Source organism: Lotus japonicus, chromosome 2, assembly GCF_012489685.1.
Source record: "Lotus japonicus ecotype B-129 chromosome 2, LjGifu_v1.2".
NCBI lineage: Eukaryota > Viridiplantae > Streptophyta > Magnoliopsida > Fabales > Fabaceae > Lotus > Lotus japonicus.
The window spans coordinates 93,045,795-93,062,660 of NC_080042.1; the positions used below are offsets into that span (position 1 = coordinate 93,045,795).

Genomic DNA, 16,866 nt, shown 5'->3' on the forward strand with positions numbered 1-16,866 from the left:
TAAATTGAAGTGTTTCAAACTTTTGTAACATTCAAATGCCACATAAGCTCAGCCTTTACAAAAAAAAAAAAAGACCATGTCACACTTCCGTTAACGTCCGTCTATTTTTTTAACCCAAGGATTGCTGATGAGGGAGATTTGCCACTTCCAGGGACCACGGGTGACATTTTTAAAGTTTAGGGACGAAGTTGAAGGCGGTGGGCACATTCAGGGACGTACTTGACTATTTACCCATTTATTAACCTAACAATTTTGATTTTCCGGTAATTTCCATCCAGTTTTTGATTAAAAAATCAATTATCCCAAAAAAATTACACGAAAGGACGGAATTAGGTGTGCATGCTTTATAACTAACATGGATGAACAATTCTTAGTTTTTTACCACTATTTTATCTAATATGTACCCATAAAATCAACTAATTTCCATCAAGTCCTACCTACTTTAAGCTGTATAGAACTAATCTTTTCTACATTAATTCACAACATATTTATCCCAAAAAAAATCAAATGGGATGAACGCATATAAATAACAATGACACGGAATGGAAATAAAATTTTACATTAAGATGGATTAAAAACGACAGAGCTGACACCATAAGAATCAATTTAATCAATTTAATGACCAATTATCATCTACTGTGCACAGTTATTGTTGTGCGCATAGAAAGGGGGAAGAGAAAGACTTTGAAGCTCAACACGTTTCCTTACTGCTCTTCTGAAAGGCTTTCGATTGTGCCACCTTAGACATTCTAACCCACTAGTATACCTAAAGCTCCTACTATCTTCATTCCTGGTCGCATGCACATCTCTTTTTTGTTTCTTTCTTGGGTTTGTATGCCTGGGAGATGGAGTTTTAGGCTCCTCAAATTTACCACTGGTTAATCTGCAAAGAAAGAAAGATAATCACTTAAAAATACCAAAAAATAAACAAATGAACACATAGATGGTAGAAATACAAGATATAACTCAACTAATATTCAAAACATGCTTGCTAAAAGGTAATATATGTTGTAAATCTAAAGCAAAATGCATTCCAAAAACCAAAACATTTAATAGCTAGTCTAAAACTAAATAGAGATGCATATAATAAACTGACCTGTCATGGTTAGTTGGCAATCCTGTACACGACGGGTTACATGCAGGACAAATGTAGACCTCGCTTGTGCACGGTAATTTCATGCAGTCAAAGTGATACCACTCATTACATTGATAACAAGCAATCATCCTTCCGGGATCAAAGGGCTTTCGACAAATGCAATAAAGCATGCATCGAACTCTTAGCATCTGTTGTGAACAAAGACCAATACTTAATTAGCATCATGCCAACATGATGAACGTGGCAATCTCTAAATTTCAATGCTACATAAATGAGTTCTAGGAGTGTAATTGGATCGGGTTGAGTTGGAGAGAAAAGTGAATTCAAACTCACTAAGAAACTTCAGTTCAAGTTGGGTATTTTCACATTTTAAAGGAAATTCCACTTTTAAAACTACTAAAAATAAAAGGCATTCATACATACACCGGTACCCAACCTAGTTTAGATTCATTCTCTTCTCACTTGTACTGAATAAACCGAACCAAACCCTTTTTTGACTTTGGCTCTAATCAGATTGGTCAGAATAATGTCAGACCCACTTAACACTGCCAGAGAAGATAACCTCTTACCTTGAGTTCCTCATTTACATCAACCGGCAACTTTTCACCTTCCCCTACAATCTCAAAAACTTTATCTAGGCTGAGTGCCCCACAATCAACCGCTACCTGTCCACAATGTATAAATATTAAAAACCAGAAAACAAGATCAAGAGAAAGAAAAGACATCGACGTATCAAAGAACTCTCAGAACCTTTTTGGCAAGTTCTACCCACTGCAAACCCAAGCAATTCACATTTGTAAGTTTCAGCATATAGTAATCTTCAGGTGATATTTTCATAGCCAGTCCCTGTCAAGTACTTAAACATTTCAGCAAGTTCAAAGTTGCATTTATCGGCCATAAATATTATAAAAGGAGAAACTTAAGTACTTGAAATAAATAAGGGGAGAGGCTATCCTGTTCTTGCAATGCAATGCCGGCGGGAAAACATGAACCTAGTCAACAGTAAATACCTTTTTCAGATGTTTCTGAATCCCTTGGAGAGTTGGCTTCTGTACTCCATTTAACAGCCTATTGACTTGAATTTTCCACAAGTTTTTTGCTAAGGCTAGCTCCAGGGCACAATTATCATGCTGATCATAGACACAAGCCACTTCACTAGCCTGTAAAAAAAATTCAATAAGAAAAACCAACCGAATTTTAACATCAACGTGCTCCAGTGAAATGAGAACATAATCATTTTCAATAGTAACAAGAAACAATAGAGGATACAGGTACAGACAATGCATATCCGAGAATATACATATTTTCTGCATTGATGATTGAAATTATATAGAAAAACAGACTATTAAGATAAAGTATAATAACATGCCTTTAAAGCAGTGGTCAACTTTTCAGAGATGACGCTAATATCTTCATCAACATTAGCTGATGCAAGGTTCACTATTTCTCTCAAGCAAGATTTACATGCAAGGGCTTTCTCAACAAGCTGGTTTAAAACATCTCTTTCACCAATCCTGCAAATACAATATGCAAAAAAAAAAATTACAATTTTACAAACAATCACAAATCTACAGTGAAAACGAAGCCCACAACTCTTTGAGAACACAAGCCCAATCCCACCCTCTCATATGCAGTATTTCCATTTTTTTACCAAATGCTCTATTAATTTTTTTGGTTGAAAAATGCTCTATTAATTTTTTTGGTTGAAAAATGCTCTATTAATTTTTTTGGTTGAAAAATGCTCTATTAATTTAATATGTAATTTACACCTCATATTTTAATAAAATAAATATTTTAAACATTCTCCACTGCAGCATTTTCACAGAACCTCTAACACCTCAGCTATTGAAAATCCTCAGTATTTTGGAGTGAGGTCTCAGTCTCATTTGATGACAAAATAAATCTTTCAGGAAAAAATTAAGGTCAATCACAAAATAAAGATTTGATGAGAATCTTATTACCACAGACAAAAATGTTCAGCATCAGATAGAAGTTCAACAAGAGCATTCAATTCAATACGCTTCTTCCCAAACCTCTGCACAAAGCAAAAGAAGTAGAGCAAATATAAAAATTTGAGGAAAAACAAAACTAGTCCAGTACTGTTTAAATGACACAATAACCTACCAGGAGGGAGCCTTCATTCGAAAATTGGGATTCACTCTTCAATTTTTTACAATAAGGGCACTTAAAGTTTCCAAGGCCTGCGTCTTTCGCTGTTAGTTCAATGCACCGCAAGTGATAGCTGTCCATATGAAAGATATACAGCACAGACCAAGGTCAGCTCTTAATTACCAAACAAATGTACAGAAACAACAATAAAAAATTTCAGATAACCTGTATGGTTATCATTTTCATTGTTTCGTTCCCTGTTTCCATTTTCAATTAAAAAATGCTATCTTGTTTTCAATGTGTTTTCATGCTTTCAAAGTTTCTTATGAAACAGAAAGATTAACTTTTTTATATTTTTCCTTTTTTTATAAAGTGAAAACAAAAAACGCAAACAGAAACCAAAAAGGATTGAAAATTATTTACTTAATCAGAAACAAAAATAGCAAAGCGTAGGATTCAATTTTTTTATTATTCTTTACAGCAAAACAACCAATGACCAAAATTAACTCCAATAAAACCATCCATTCAAGTGAAGATCAAATGTAATTGTCTGATTTACTTTTCAGAGCTAGGCAACTGCCATTATTAGAAACAAGATGACAAGTACTTTACCGGTCCATACAAGTGGAACAATTAAGAAAATCCTGATCTTCAGAATCATTGAAGCAGTAGAAGCATAGATTTCGTTCCTTCCAGTCTTGTGAGTTGTCATATATGAACAACGATCTATCTAGAGTCTGTTTTATCTGAAAAATATCACCCAAGGTCCTAAGTATATGTAAAATGCAAAGGGGTCATAGAAAGGAAAATATTTTAAAATCAAAACCTTCTCTAGCGCATGAAGAAGGGATTTCTCATTTTGGACTACAGATCCTATGTTATCCATGCATCTTTTCTTCCAATTTTCCACCATCTCAACTTCAGATAATATCAAATCTAGTTCAGAGCAACTAAAGGCAACCGTATCTCCAAGTTCCTGAATAAGCAAATAATGTCAGTGCTATGCTAATGCAAGTGAGCCAGTGATATATCATATGGTGTGTCAACTAAAATAAAAAAACATGCAGGTACAGGCTTCATGGCAACAGAGATCTTTCACCTTTTAAATCTGATCCTAACAACATATATTTAAATAAAAACAAGTTAATGAAATTTTTAAACAAAAAAAATGTTGTAAAATGAAAAGGACAAGTTGTAAACCAGAAAATGCTATCACATAGTGGGATAGTTGCTATGCTGATTTTTTTTTACAGTTTCCATAATTTAACTATATACACATATAATGCTAAAAAATGATAAACGTACTTAATTCACGGCACTCATATTTAACAATAAAAACTCATAGGTGTCTTAAACAATATACCTTGAGCTGCAATATCGATGACCAAGCTCGTTCTCTAGAACTTAAACCAAAAAAATTATGCACTTGCTCTTGCCACAACCTAAAGCAGAATTAAAATACATTACATAGGCATGTTAAATATTTCAAATACAAATAATTAGAAAAGCATAAGACCAAATCCATTAAATCAAAACTGCAGCACATGAGCAATATATTCTAGACAAAGACAACTAGGACAGGAAACTAAATGTAGCTCAGAAAGCAGTTTTAGAAGATACAGAATCAACTTGAGAATGGCCTCAATAATATATTTTAAGAAATAAAGAAGTGCAAAACCTAGTTATTCAAGAGTTCAGTTGAAAACATCAACGAAGAGTGAAGACCTTACAAGGATAGAAGATGTAAAACTAAAAAGAAAAACTTACTTATGTTTTCCAATGGCTTCTTCAAGCTGATAGTTCACTTCTGCAAAAGTCATCTTAATAGTCTGCAGATATAAGTTGTAGATGTAAGCAGTAGGTACCAAAACATTCTTATCAAGTACTATGTGTTCCCTAATTGTCCTCAATTATTCAACATGTTCATACTTCATACACTAAAACTAATTAAGATAGGATAACAACCACTTAATCTTCTCCAGATGAAGACATTTAATTACAATATGGAAAGTATAACTTGGCAGAGGACAAAACAAAACACGTGAAATAAGAAGTCAAAAACATGCTGGTGAGGTAAAAAAGGATGAAAGGAGAAGAGCCTGATAATTTTAGATCTAATATATGTGGAAAATTGCAGAATCTAGTACCTGATAATCTGTAAGAACAGCCTGAACATCAGTCAATTTGCATCTTCTTGAATTGCGAGGTCGAGATATCCCCTCTGTCGCTCTCCTAAGCCATTCAACCCCATTAACCAGTACTTTTAACAAAGCACCAGAAACAGAGGAATCAGATAGAGCTTCTGCAACCTCCAAAACATCCTACATAATTGGCAAGCACCTCTCACATTTAAGTATTAAGAAGGACCTTTTCAATTTTCTTCACGAGAAATTCAATAAGATGACAAGAAAAAAATACGAAGAGGATAAGGAGTCTTTCTACATAAAAATAAGAAAGCACTCAAGAAAAAAACGAGAAATTAAATGGAAAAAGCAGCCCAATCAATTCCTCAACATGTCTATTAAGGAAACCCATAAACAAAATATGTGCTTTGCACCAAATAGAGGCCAGTTGCATAATCTTATCACAATAAAATATTATGCGCTATATATTTTATAAGGGAGAAGGAAAGAAGTAATTGAAAAAAAAAAGACAGATATGATATGAGTGTAGAGCAAATGCAATACTTAGAAAGCATAAGTTGTGACTAAAGAGAAGTGGCAACCTCTAAAGAAGGAGAATAATTGCAGAAAGATAGGGCTCTTTTGCACCATCGCAGTGTAGAACAAGATGCTTCAAGTTTTGAAATATCACTGAAGTCAAAACCAAGTGATACACCGGATGCTATGGCAGATTGGATTCTTGTAATCAAATCTTCCACTCTAGACATTAAGTCACTGCTTATTTCATGTACAGTGTTGTCCAACTCAAAGAGGTGCCGAGCATCATCTAGAAGAGAACATGCTTCATACTCCCATATTTTGCAGTTATTCAGAACTAATTCAAGTGTCCTTCTTTCTTCCATAGATATTTTAAGACGCTTTGATTGAGAAACCAACATCTAAAAGAAGATAATCAAACTATCATATTAACAGTGTAAAGATTTTCAGCAAAGGTAAAAACATTAAATTGACAGGACAAAAAATGAACCTTCAATTCCTCAACAGTTCGCAAAGAACTTGACGCACAAGTAGAAACTAAATATGGCTTTGAACTTCTTAACCAGATATTAGCTTCTGATAATGCTTCTTTAACATAATTAAGTGAAGGAAGCATAGCAAATATGTTTTCTGAAGCTCTGTAAAACATCAAGAACCACATAAATTATCATCAGCCAAAATAAGCTTGTTAAAGTTGGTAAACACAACAAATATCTCAAGCATTATGGAACCTGATCATGTCCTCAAAGTCAGAAATAGAAGCCTCATGTGAAAGAATCTCTCTGGCCCTTTCCTCCCAAGGCAAGGCAACACCAAGCACAGAAGACAAATTGACAAACTCTTTCTCTCCCTTGATTTCTAGCCTGAAAAATCAATAACAAAATCTAGGATTTGAAATAAATATAAATTTAATGACATATTAGTTTTGCTGAGGAACATGCGTTAAAAATTACATTGTGGCCTCATCCAACAGTTCCTGAATGAATTCCAGAGACATCTTGGAATCAAGTGCCTGTAACAATTTAAAAAAATTAATCAATTCTCAATGTTGCATGAACTGTTTGACAATATAATATAACAAAGTTGATTATCCCTGTATACCAACCAAGAAACCTTTATCTTCGAACAATAAAAGATAAATAAAATAGACCGGGAGACATTAAAAACACAGCGTTAGAAAGAATAATAACTTACCTTAAAAGCTTTTTCTCGGCAATAAGCCTTCTTCAGCTCAATCTCAACCAATGGCAACTCATCAACTGCAAAATATAAATCAAACTTGGGGCACTGTAAATTAACAAGAAAATAAACAATTGCATGGACCTTCAAAATATCTCAAGTTCTTAACTATAATGAAGCTGCAAGAATCCACAGTACCTTGAATTTTCAAAGATAAACCTTCGTCAAAAATTCTCTTCAATTCATCAACCGCATTACATTGGTCTTCCTGCTCGTGAGCCCTCCCCAAAACATCATTAAAGCAGGAAACCCACGAAATAGCATCCGAGTAGTAATGCCTTAGAAGCTTCAACTCTGGTACATCAACTGTAAAGTTGTCCCAATCCTTAAGCAGCAAACCGACACTCTGCAGATTCCTTAGTCAATAAAGTTATGCCTTTTAACCATCACAAAAATGAAAAAAAGGTTAAGATGATACAAATGCAAACCTTGAGATTCATGGGGCTTTCTAACATATCACGACACTGAGCACTACAAGATTCAGCTTGACATAAGAGATTCTGCAGCTCATCTGTCTCTGGGAGTAGAACTTGAAGATCCGTAATCTGTTAAAACCATTGAATTTTATATTATAATTTCTATGTAAGTCACTGAATGCACAATATGCTGCGTATGAAGAATATTTATTGCATGTGATTTTAACAAGCCTTGCAAAATTAACAAAGCCAAGGTACTGTTTCTGGAGTTCTTATTACCTCTGATTTTAACTTGTAAAGAAAATCAACCTCCAATGCAGCAGGATCTTTGGCTGAGATGCACTTTCTAAATATATCCAGCCATGCCTGATCGGTCTCAAAGAAAGAAAAGACATTAGCAACACAGAGAATAAAAAAGTGCATAAATATAAATAGGCATCACACTATCATGTGTGGTAGCATCTACCTTAGTTGAAGAAATTTTTTCTTCTAATTTCTTACTCTCTTTCATGTAGATGGGTAAGCCACATGCTCGGGAGTATAAAAGTTCCAACTCAGACATCTGGAATAAATAACATTAATCAAATTGAATGGACTAGAAAGAAGAATCAAAATTTCATCAGATATAGATAAGTTCACAAGTCACAACCAATATAAAGGCCCTTTTCTTTGTTCTTTTTAAAAAGAAAAAGCTTTTTTAATTAAAAGTATGTTATAGAAAATGTACAATAACATTGTAAGTTTTCAGGGAGAGGGGGGGGGGGGGGGGCATCAACCTCAAAACAACTGTTTTAATACTTTTTCTCATACGCTAAGCCTGAAGAAAAAATTCTCTAAAACAGTAATCATTAAAACAATATCTGTAAAAGCTTTAACAAACAAGTCCTAAAGTTATGAGAGAAAGATATATGAAAAGTATACGAGAAAATACTTTGGAACACATTGACAAAGCAGTATCAATCTCCTGAATTAGCAGCCTTGCTTCTTCTGTGTATTCCTGTATCAACATAATTTGATTAAAAAATCTATTCATGTACAATTGCAACCACCAAAGGCACGAACAATCTGTTAAAAAAGCACCTTCAATTTATGATAATGAGGCTCATTGCATGGTACAGGATTAAATCTAAGCAACTCATCAACAAATTCAAATTGAATTGGGTTTTGAATTTGGTTTAAGCTAGAGTTCTGATAAGACAACCATAACTCAATTTTTGTCATACAATCTCGTATCCCTTCTGCCCATTTCTTTGCTTCAGTCAACTTCTTCACCATATCCCTAACCTATATCCAAGACAAAGCAGAACTTAGTTGAGACTTGAGAACAGTGCAGAATGTTTTTGCAGGAGTATATTCAAAAGCAACAACTGGAACTCACAGAATCCATCTCAGAACCAGCCCAAACAAATTGTTCAGCTTTCTTTAGTGCAATAACAAATGCATCAGTCAAAAATACATTCTGAAGAATAGTACTAGATTGCTGAAGCCATTTTGTAGCACGTTGACCATATGTAATGGAGCCGCCTTTAACCTAGCAAAACCAAGAGAGCACCACAAACATTATGTTAGATGATTTTGTACAATAAAAAAATAGCAAACACTATGGAGAGCAGCACAGTAAAATATAGAGGCAGGACAGCATTTAATCTTATGATTGCACAAAAAGATAAGCAAGTGTGTGCTTGAGTGAGCATTAGACAAATGTGGTTTTGAATGAACTTGATTTTGTAAAATAGGTTTTAAGCGAAGTGATTTACTTTTAATTTTCATCCAGTTGAACGTAAAAATTACATAGAGTAGCTTGCTTTAATCAAAATCACTTTTCAACCCCTAAGCCAAACAGAAAAATAAAGCAAAATATTTCAAAACAAACTTCAAAAATCAACAAACCATATTTTGCGCCTTCAAAACATGCCCGAATAAAATTTAAAATAATTTGGTAAATTTGAGGGATCAAATAAAATTTGTACATGAATATGTGTCTGACCTTTTTTGTCAAAGCGCTCAAACAAGAAGACTGCCTTCGAACACTTGTACACTCCACTTTGTCCTCAGAAGTAGATTTGTCCATAGAAAAGGCCAAGTCATACAATTCTGCAAGTGAGTGACGGTAGAGAAGACGAAGTTTTACAGTTTTGCACTCACAAAGGTGTTCCCAGTGCTGCACGAGAGATTTAAATTCAGTCAAAAAATAATAATAACTTGTGAGGGGACAACTGGCCAAGAATATTCGAATCCAAGATATCTGAATCTTCCAAAAGACTTCCAACCATTATAATAGCCAAAATTAAAACTTCTTTTGTCAGCATCCCACTGTAAAGTATATTTCCTCTTATAGATGGGATTGAACCCTATAATTACAAGATTAGATTAACAGGAAAAAGAGCCACTGGAGAAAACAAAACCAATTACGCCGGGTTCTCAATTCGATGGTGTATTGAGTTTGAATTGACCGCTAACACTGCAATTTCTAAAGCAAGAAGCGATAAATGGACATAAATACATTCTCAATGCTCATTAACTTTTCTCTATAACCCTAACGTTGATATAATGGTGGAAGATGAATGCCTGATGCCAATCAAATACATCATTTATACTTCAATCACTTTCATTTACCTCTAGACACACAAAAGATGATGGCCTGCAACTACACACAACAGCAGATAGATACAGATATTGCTGGCAAATAATGCACGCTGGATCCTATAAAAGACCAGAAAATATGATTAGAAAAGAATAACGAATTAACTTTTTATATATCATATAGTTTAGAAAACAAACCGTACCTCTTCAGTTCCCACATATTTGGGACATTTACGAGGAGCTAAGCGAGAAGATTTAATGATACCATTTTTCCAAAGTTTCGCTCTCCAAGATTTTTCTTTATCAGATATTCTCAACAATTCCTTTTTCAAATAAGGAGACACTTTGCTATCAACATCACCATACTGAAACCATTGAAAATCAACATGTAAGAGAAATCAAGACTAGTCAACAACTAAACTTTAATAATATTGTTTGTATTAGCGCACTCTTTTGAACTATAAGGAGGAGGATAATAAATCTTTGAAATAATGAAGTCAAGAAACAGGATTAACAAGTAAATCTACTAACAACTAAGAATGTTTTCCAGCAAACAGAAGTCCAGATTTTGCTGCTTCCTTATGGCTTGAGCAATGTTGTTAATCGCGGAAAGCCAAAAATCCGCTATATCAAGCCCTCGAAGCAGAAAATAGCAGATAGAGGTGAGTCCTCAGAGCACTATGCTATAGCGCTGCTATTTGACAATGCTGGGCTTGAGCAAAGTATGTGACCTTCTTGAATTGGGAGCCCATTACAGCTTACGAATACATAAGCCCCCCCCCCCCAAAAAAAAAACAGCAAAAAGCTCACGCACAAAGCATGTATAATACTATTCGCAGAATTTATGACTGTTATTCTTCTGTTAGAAAATATGACACAAAATCATTATGTTCCATCACTTAACAACTTACCTTTTGGGATAGTTGATTCATGACATTGTATTAAAGTCTCTATGACCAAGTGGTCTACAGTTCGATCCTTGTCACTTACATTCACATACAAGGTAGGACATGTGCGTTTCTCACTTAAAATCTAAAAAGCTATTGTGTGAGGAATATGTTACAGTTCAAGACAAAAAAGACTTTGGCCAACAGAAAACACTAAGGTCAACAGTAGTTTAGTTAGCTAGACTTGACTCACAAATTGCATACCTCAAATATTAGGGCTAGGGGATCGTTGGTATGTTTAGTTATTTTCAGTTCCAGTCGATATTTATTCATCACAATTATAATACAAAAAATGATACCACGTTCTCAAAATTGTGAAGGAAATGGAGAAACCAAAAAATTCCTTCACAAAAAATTGGAAATAGAAATAAAATAAACGATGGATTTTAGTAAGAACATCTGCAAACCTGGGCTACTACACAAAGAAGCTCCTCATGAGACAAGACAGCAGTTTTGTGATACCTCTGATAGAGATCAGCTCCAAATGCACCATGCGGTATCCAGTCAGCTGGAGCAAAATTGACAGCCTCGGCACAATTTAAACCTGCGAATACGAACAAATTATCATACAAAGATTGGCATACTTCAGATTGTATTTAAGCTGGCAATTTTGAATAAAGAAAAAATATAACTGGCATACCAAGATTGAAACCACCATGATAAGATCTAGGGAAGGTAATAACAAAATTTCCAGGCTCCTGGGGAACATCAACAATGAAAAGAAAAAGGCCAGATATTAAATACAAATAGAAGACAATGATAAGCAAAAGCAGCAACGCCGTATAGATTTCGTAGAAAACATGCAAATAAGATGTACAGTAAAAAGGAGCTACCAAAATTTCAGAGCACAAATGAACTTCAATATTAAACAAATGGCACCTATTTTAGACTCTTAATTGTAATTAATTGTAATTTCTATTATAATTAGGGCCCCCAAAACTAACTCAAGAAGCGAGGATTGCCTAAGCATTATAGGAAGCACTCTCACTCTAACCTTCTGGCCATATACCTAGTCAATGTGGGATCCTAACAATTTCAATATAAAATAACTTCCATAACAACCTATAATATTCCAGCAAACATATTATAAACATCAACAAACTGGGGAGTGCTTGTTTATATTCCATATAATACATTAATACTATTTACAACAATCTAACAGCATATATCTTCTAATTGCAAGTTTTTAAATGAAATACTAAATTTACAATAGCAAATTAAAAATTTCACCAATAATAAGGCTAGGTAATGGTATATGAAACCTGAAGTATGCTATAGACAGGAACTCCATTTTCTTGCAACACAGATGGGTTTAACATAGTAACAAGCTGAAAAAGAAGATCAGGTTGTGCATCGAAAAGGTCAGGAAGACTGCTTCTCATCACCTGCACGGAAATTGAATTGTCACGTTATCACCAAATTTTTGTCAACACAGGTAAGAACTTCAATTATCAACAAACCTTAAAACTGACAATTTAGAAAACCATCACATATGAGAGCTATACAAATAAATAGAGTTTCAAAGATAAATAATTTTTTTCATATTCTGGATCTTAAAATGGGAGATATAATGCATAATAACATGTAATAAAAAAATAAATTCACATAAAAAGAAATGTAGGTAGTACAACCAAAAACTTCAATCGAAACAAAATTATGATGACCTCATAATTTCCAGAAACAATAAAAGATTCATCTAATGAAAAAAATCATTTTCTCAAAACATATAAAGGTGATTAGGTGAAATAGCTTTACATTTTGCATAACTACATGGCACATTAGATAGAAATTGTTTTTGGTAATATAGCTCACCAAATTTAACAATCACAATTGATGTGTGGTTTGTTGTTTAATTGCAATTTCAATATCATTGTCAAAAATATGTTAGATGAAATTATTAAAACAAATCTCTCTACACTGAAAACGATACAATATGTTAGATTTCCATTCCTTCATTATTTTCCTCTTTTAAATTAAAAATAAAATGATCTTGATGAAGCAGTAGAATCCATTTCATAACAATGCCTTTCTATCTTAATTATTTTACTTTTTTATTTATGCACAGACACAGGTGTATCCTCCTCAACTACTGTGTGCCTAGCAAAGATGCATGGGTAAATAAACAGGGTTCTATAATAAAATAAATTTGGATGATTCCGATGGAAACCTTTAACACCAAAAGGGTAGGATTGGAAGAAGCAAAAGAATAAAAGTCAATCACATACATTTCAGAAAAGGAATTTACTTAGAAGTAAGGGTGTATAGATATAACAAGAACCCAAGACCTACCTTCTCAAACGCACTGGCTTGACTACCAGGAACACTGTACCAGCACTTTGGCTCTCCCCTAGAACAAAATAGAAAGAAAAACCAAAGTTACAACTAGAAAAAAAAAATGAAGTGAGCGCTCTAGATTCCAAAAAAAATTCAAAAAATTCAAGATCATAAAACACATTGCAAATTATCGCAGTTGAGGTTCCACACATGGCGCAATGATAAGCAAGGTAGTCAACATCGGCAGTATGCCTTATTGCCTTTTAATCAGGACAGCCGGTGTAAATCATGAATCACATAATTGTAAGATTTAGCAAAATTCCTGTATATGTACATATACATAATTACATATAGATTCAAATATATGCAAATAAATAACATTTCAGAGGAGCCAAATCCCAACTAACCAATGTTGTTAATGGCGAATGGAGGAGAGCCAAAAACCCCGCATATTTGACAAACAAGGATGGCGGATTATGGCTGAAAGCCAAAAAACCCCATGACGGATATTTGACAACACTACAACTAACACATTTAATACAGTTAAATGTTGCTGATACAACCAAATATTACTCTTACGACGATCATGTTACTATTAATTGAACACATTCACTTCATATATTGCTGGGATTCCAATGCTGCATCTGCTTAAATCATCCTACTTACATTCAATAACAAATAGGCACAAAATTTCTGGGTGAAAAGGTTTTAATTTTTAAAAAGGACAAACATGGATGCATTGATGATGTTGGTAAATAGTACATATTACATTATATATATATATATATGGACAACAGAAATAAATAAAATTAGAGCATACCAGTGTAGATAATTCATCGAATAAAAGCAGTGATCCTCAAAATGCCAGCAAAAGGATGAGAATAGCATCCCAATATAGAGCCAGGGTACCATAACACCAGTAATATTGTGATGAACAGCTTGAAGCATTGAACCTTTCAACTTAGGCAAGTTATTCAGGTTCCATGGGTTAGTAGAGTAGTCTAGCCATAACTTCTCATCAATAGACTGTGGTTTCTGATCAGCTACTCGCGGGAAACCGCTCCCATAGACAGATGTATCCAAGTCATTCCCATACATAACCTCAACCTCACCAACCGATCCTTCTACAATCTCCCAGAACTTTTTCTCTATTTGCACCCTTGAAACAGGTCCCTGTCCAAACCATCTCCTCGTTGACCGCTCAGCAATGCGTCTAAAAGCTTCCAGTGAATAATGCTTCCCAGGTACAAAACCAAAGCTGTCACTATCAGAATTCAAGCAATTGAAACAATACCAGTTTCCAGGAGGGATTTGCTTCAATGGCGGGGAAAGACAATAAATATGCCATCCTTTATCACACCTATCGCACAAGAGCATAACCTCCCCATGCAAACCACTCTTGCACTGCTCACAAATCTGATCATGCTCTTCTTCTTTCACTTTACAATTCTTAACTTCTGAGCCACCTATACTCTTGTGATGATGCCTCTTAGACAACGCTGAAGTCTGTACCCCATGATCACTCTTGCAGTCCTCCTTCACTTCTTTCTTACCACTCCGAGCCGTCCCTCGATTCATCAGTTTACAGAAATTCTCATAATCATACAAATGCTCTCTATACAACTGACACAGCACATGTTTAGCACAGTCCGAAACCTTCGCGCCAGACCTGACAAACCTAGCAACATCCCCCCATTTCTTCCCATCGACAACCTTATCATACCCGCCGAACCTTTTGACCGCATTAAAAAGCTTACACAAGTCCAAATCCTCCCCCTCGAAAACAACCCTTTTCCTCGACTTCCTACCGCCGCCGCCGCCATGATCCTTCAAAAACCTAGAGTAGTCCAAATCAAAAGTCTTGGAATCCGAGGCGGCAGGCCGCGACTGCAGCTTGTGGATGGCCTGTGTTTTGGTAGGGAAAGTGAAAGAGTCCAGATCCAATGCAAAAGGGGGTTTCCAACCCTTAGGAGGCACAATTCTACAAATCCCATAAGGCTCAGCCTCAGGCCTAATCTTGTAAATAAAGTCTAATGGATCCTTGAATTCATCATGAGTAGGGTAATACACAGGAGCCGCTGGTATAGCGGAGGATGCAACACTGGGAGTTGGCCCTACCACACCTTTCTCCACAGACCTAGGTTTACCCTTCCCCATCGCTAATCAACTAACAAGCCCAATTCATGATGATTGTTGCAAATTACAATGCAATATGATGATAAATGACTAACAGAGAAGAGAGGTTGCAGTATTTGAGTTACCTTTGGAGAATTAAAAATGACAAGTCAAGTCAAGTCGTGTGTGTGTGTGTGTGTGTGTGAGTCTTGGTGGTTTCATTTAGAAGGTTGGTTCGTTCTTGTTCCGTATCGCACTGAAAAAGTTTCGTGAGAAAGATAACAAAAAGCTGGGTGGTTTGGTTAGGTTTTATATTAGTAACTCTGAGTGAGTGAGTGAATGAAGCCCAGGTTCTGAAAATCACCCCATTTACGGTAATCTATTCTATACCTTCCTTCCTTCTTGTTGGGCCGAATCTAATGGACTCCTAGTTGTGCTTGTACTTGTACAGTTGTACGGCGAAACTAAATACTCCAACCCCACACCGAAATATATGGCTCACCTGGTGGAATAATAATTTGCTTTTATCTTTCACAATTTAGAGTGAGCTTGTAAGTCAATCTTTCCTAAAATATTTCAGTTAAGTTAAAGTTATTTGACTTATTTAAAAACTATTTTAAAGTGTTTAATAAAAGCACTTTTTTTTGAAAAATAATAAAAGCACTTATTAGAGCTTTTTTTAATGTTTTTTTGGTAGATAAGCTCTAATAAGCTAAGTAGTTAAAAGCTTATTGAAAATAATCTTTATCATTCTATCTCATTTTAATATATATATATATATATAAGTACTTTCAAAAATATATATATATATATATAATATATAAAAGTATGTCATTTTACAGTTTCAATTTGATCAACAACTAGTTTACCAAATATTTTTTTTACCATCACCTAGGCGTTGCCTAATAAAAATAAAATTTATTGGTCTAAAATAAATTATTATTTAGAAGTTCTTATAAAATTCATTAGTTGATTTGTGTTCGTCTAAAATGTGATTTCGACATTAATTGTCATATTATGTTCTTTAAAGGATATTTTTATTTTATAACTCCTCATTGTGTTTCAATTTTCGTTTTCTCTAGTCTATCACAATAACTTTTTTTTTCTATAAGCTAATCAGAGTAACTTTTCAAAATAATGACTTTTTCATTGATTTCATATTCTTTCAAAATAATGATTAAAAAAATCTTAAACAAACATCTTTAAAGTTGAAAAAAATTAAGTTTCTAAGTAGAAAAGGTGATTTAAAAAAAGATTAAAACAAACGAAGGACTCGAACTTCTTTAACACTAGTTAACTACCAATGCAGGAAACTCCAATCAAATCCATTTAGCCATTGCTAAACACTAAGCAAGCCAAATCCCAAATAACCAAAAAGCAAAGTTGCATAATTAATAGCGCTCCTCTATAACTGAAGAGCAAGATAT

At 34.4% G+C, this 16,866-nt stretch overlaps 1 protein-coding gene across 1 annotated transcript; it reads right to left on the bottom strand.

The window, feature by feature from the left end:
- Positions 1–540: 540 nt before the first annotated feature.
- LOC130741173 (lysine-specific demethylase JMJ17) lies at positions 541–15,729 on the bottom strand. The gene is made up of 33 exons (XM_057593987.1): positions 14,145–15,729; positions 13,340–13,397; positions 12,313–12,435; positions 11,691–11,748; positions 11,458–11,594; positions 10,307–10,468; positions 10,137–10,223; positions 9,508–9,681; positions 8,899–9,051; positions 8,601–8,804; positions 8,452–8,517; positions 7,987–8,082; positions 7,800–7,886; positions 7,533–7,649; positions 7,243–7,450; positions 7,060–7,124; positions 6,819–6,877; positions 6,597–6,728; positions 6,356–6,503; positions 5,931–6,266; positions 5,353–5,526; positions 4,973–5,034; positions 4,569–4,647; positions 4,032–4,181; positions 3,818–3,951; positions 3,221–3,338; positions 3,058–3,131; positions 2,466–2,610; positions 2,107–2,256; positions 1,847–1,942; positions 1,666–1,761; positions 1,097–1,284; positions 541–883 (listed from the first exon to the last, which is right to left on the bottom strand). Exons 1-33 carry the CDS (start codon positions 15,479–15,481, stop codon positions 634–636), a joined length of 5,523 nt encoding a protein of 1,840 aa, XP_057449970.1. The 5' UTR covers positions 15,482–15,729; the 3' UTR covers positions 541–633.
- Positions 15,730–16,866: the final 1,137 nt, after the last annotated feature.

Excerpts from the sequence above, each read along its gene's own strand:
- LOC130741173 (XM_057593987.1), bottom strand. The coding sequence starts at position 15,481 with ATGGGGAAGGGTAAACCTAGGTCTGTGGAGAAAGGTGTGGTAGGGCCA. Across the intron at positions 9,052-9,507 it reads TGAGCGCTTTGACAAAAAAG|GTTAAAGGCGGCTCCATTAC; the intron begins GTCAGACACATA and ends TGGTTTTGCTAG. Across the intron at positions 6,878-7,059 it reads GCCGAGAAAAAGCTTTTAAG|GCACTTGATTCCAAGATGTC; the intron begins GTAAGTTATTAT and ends AAATTGTTACAG.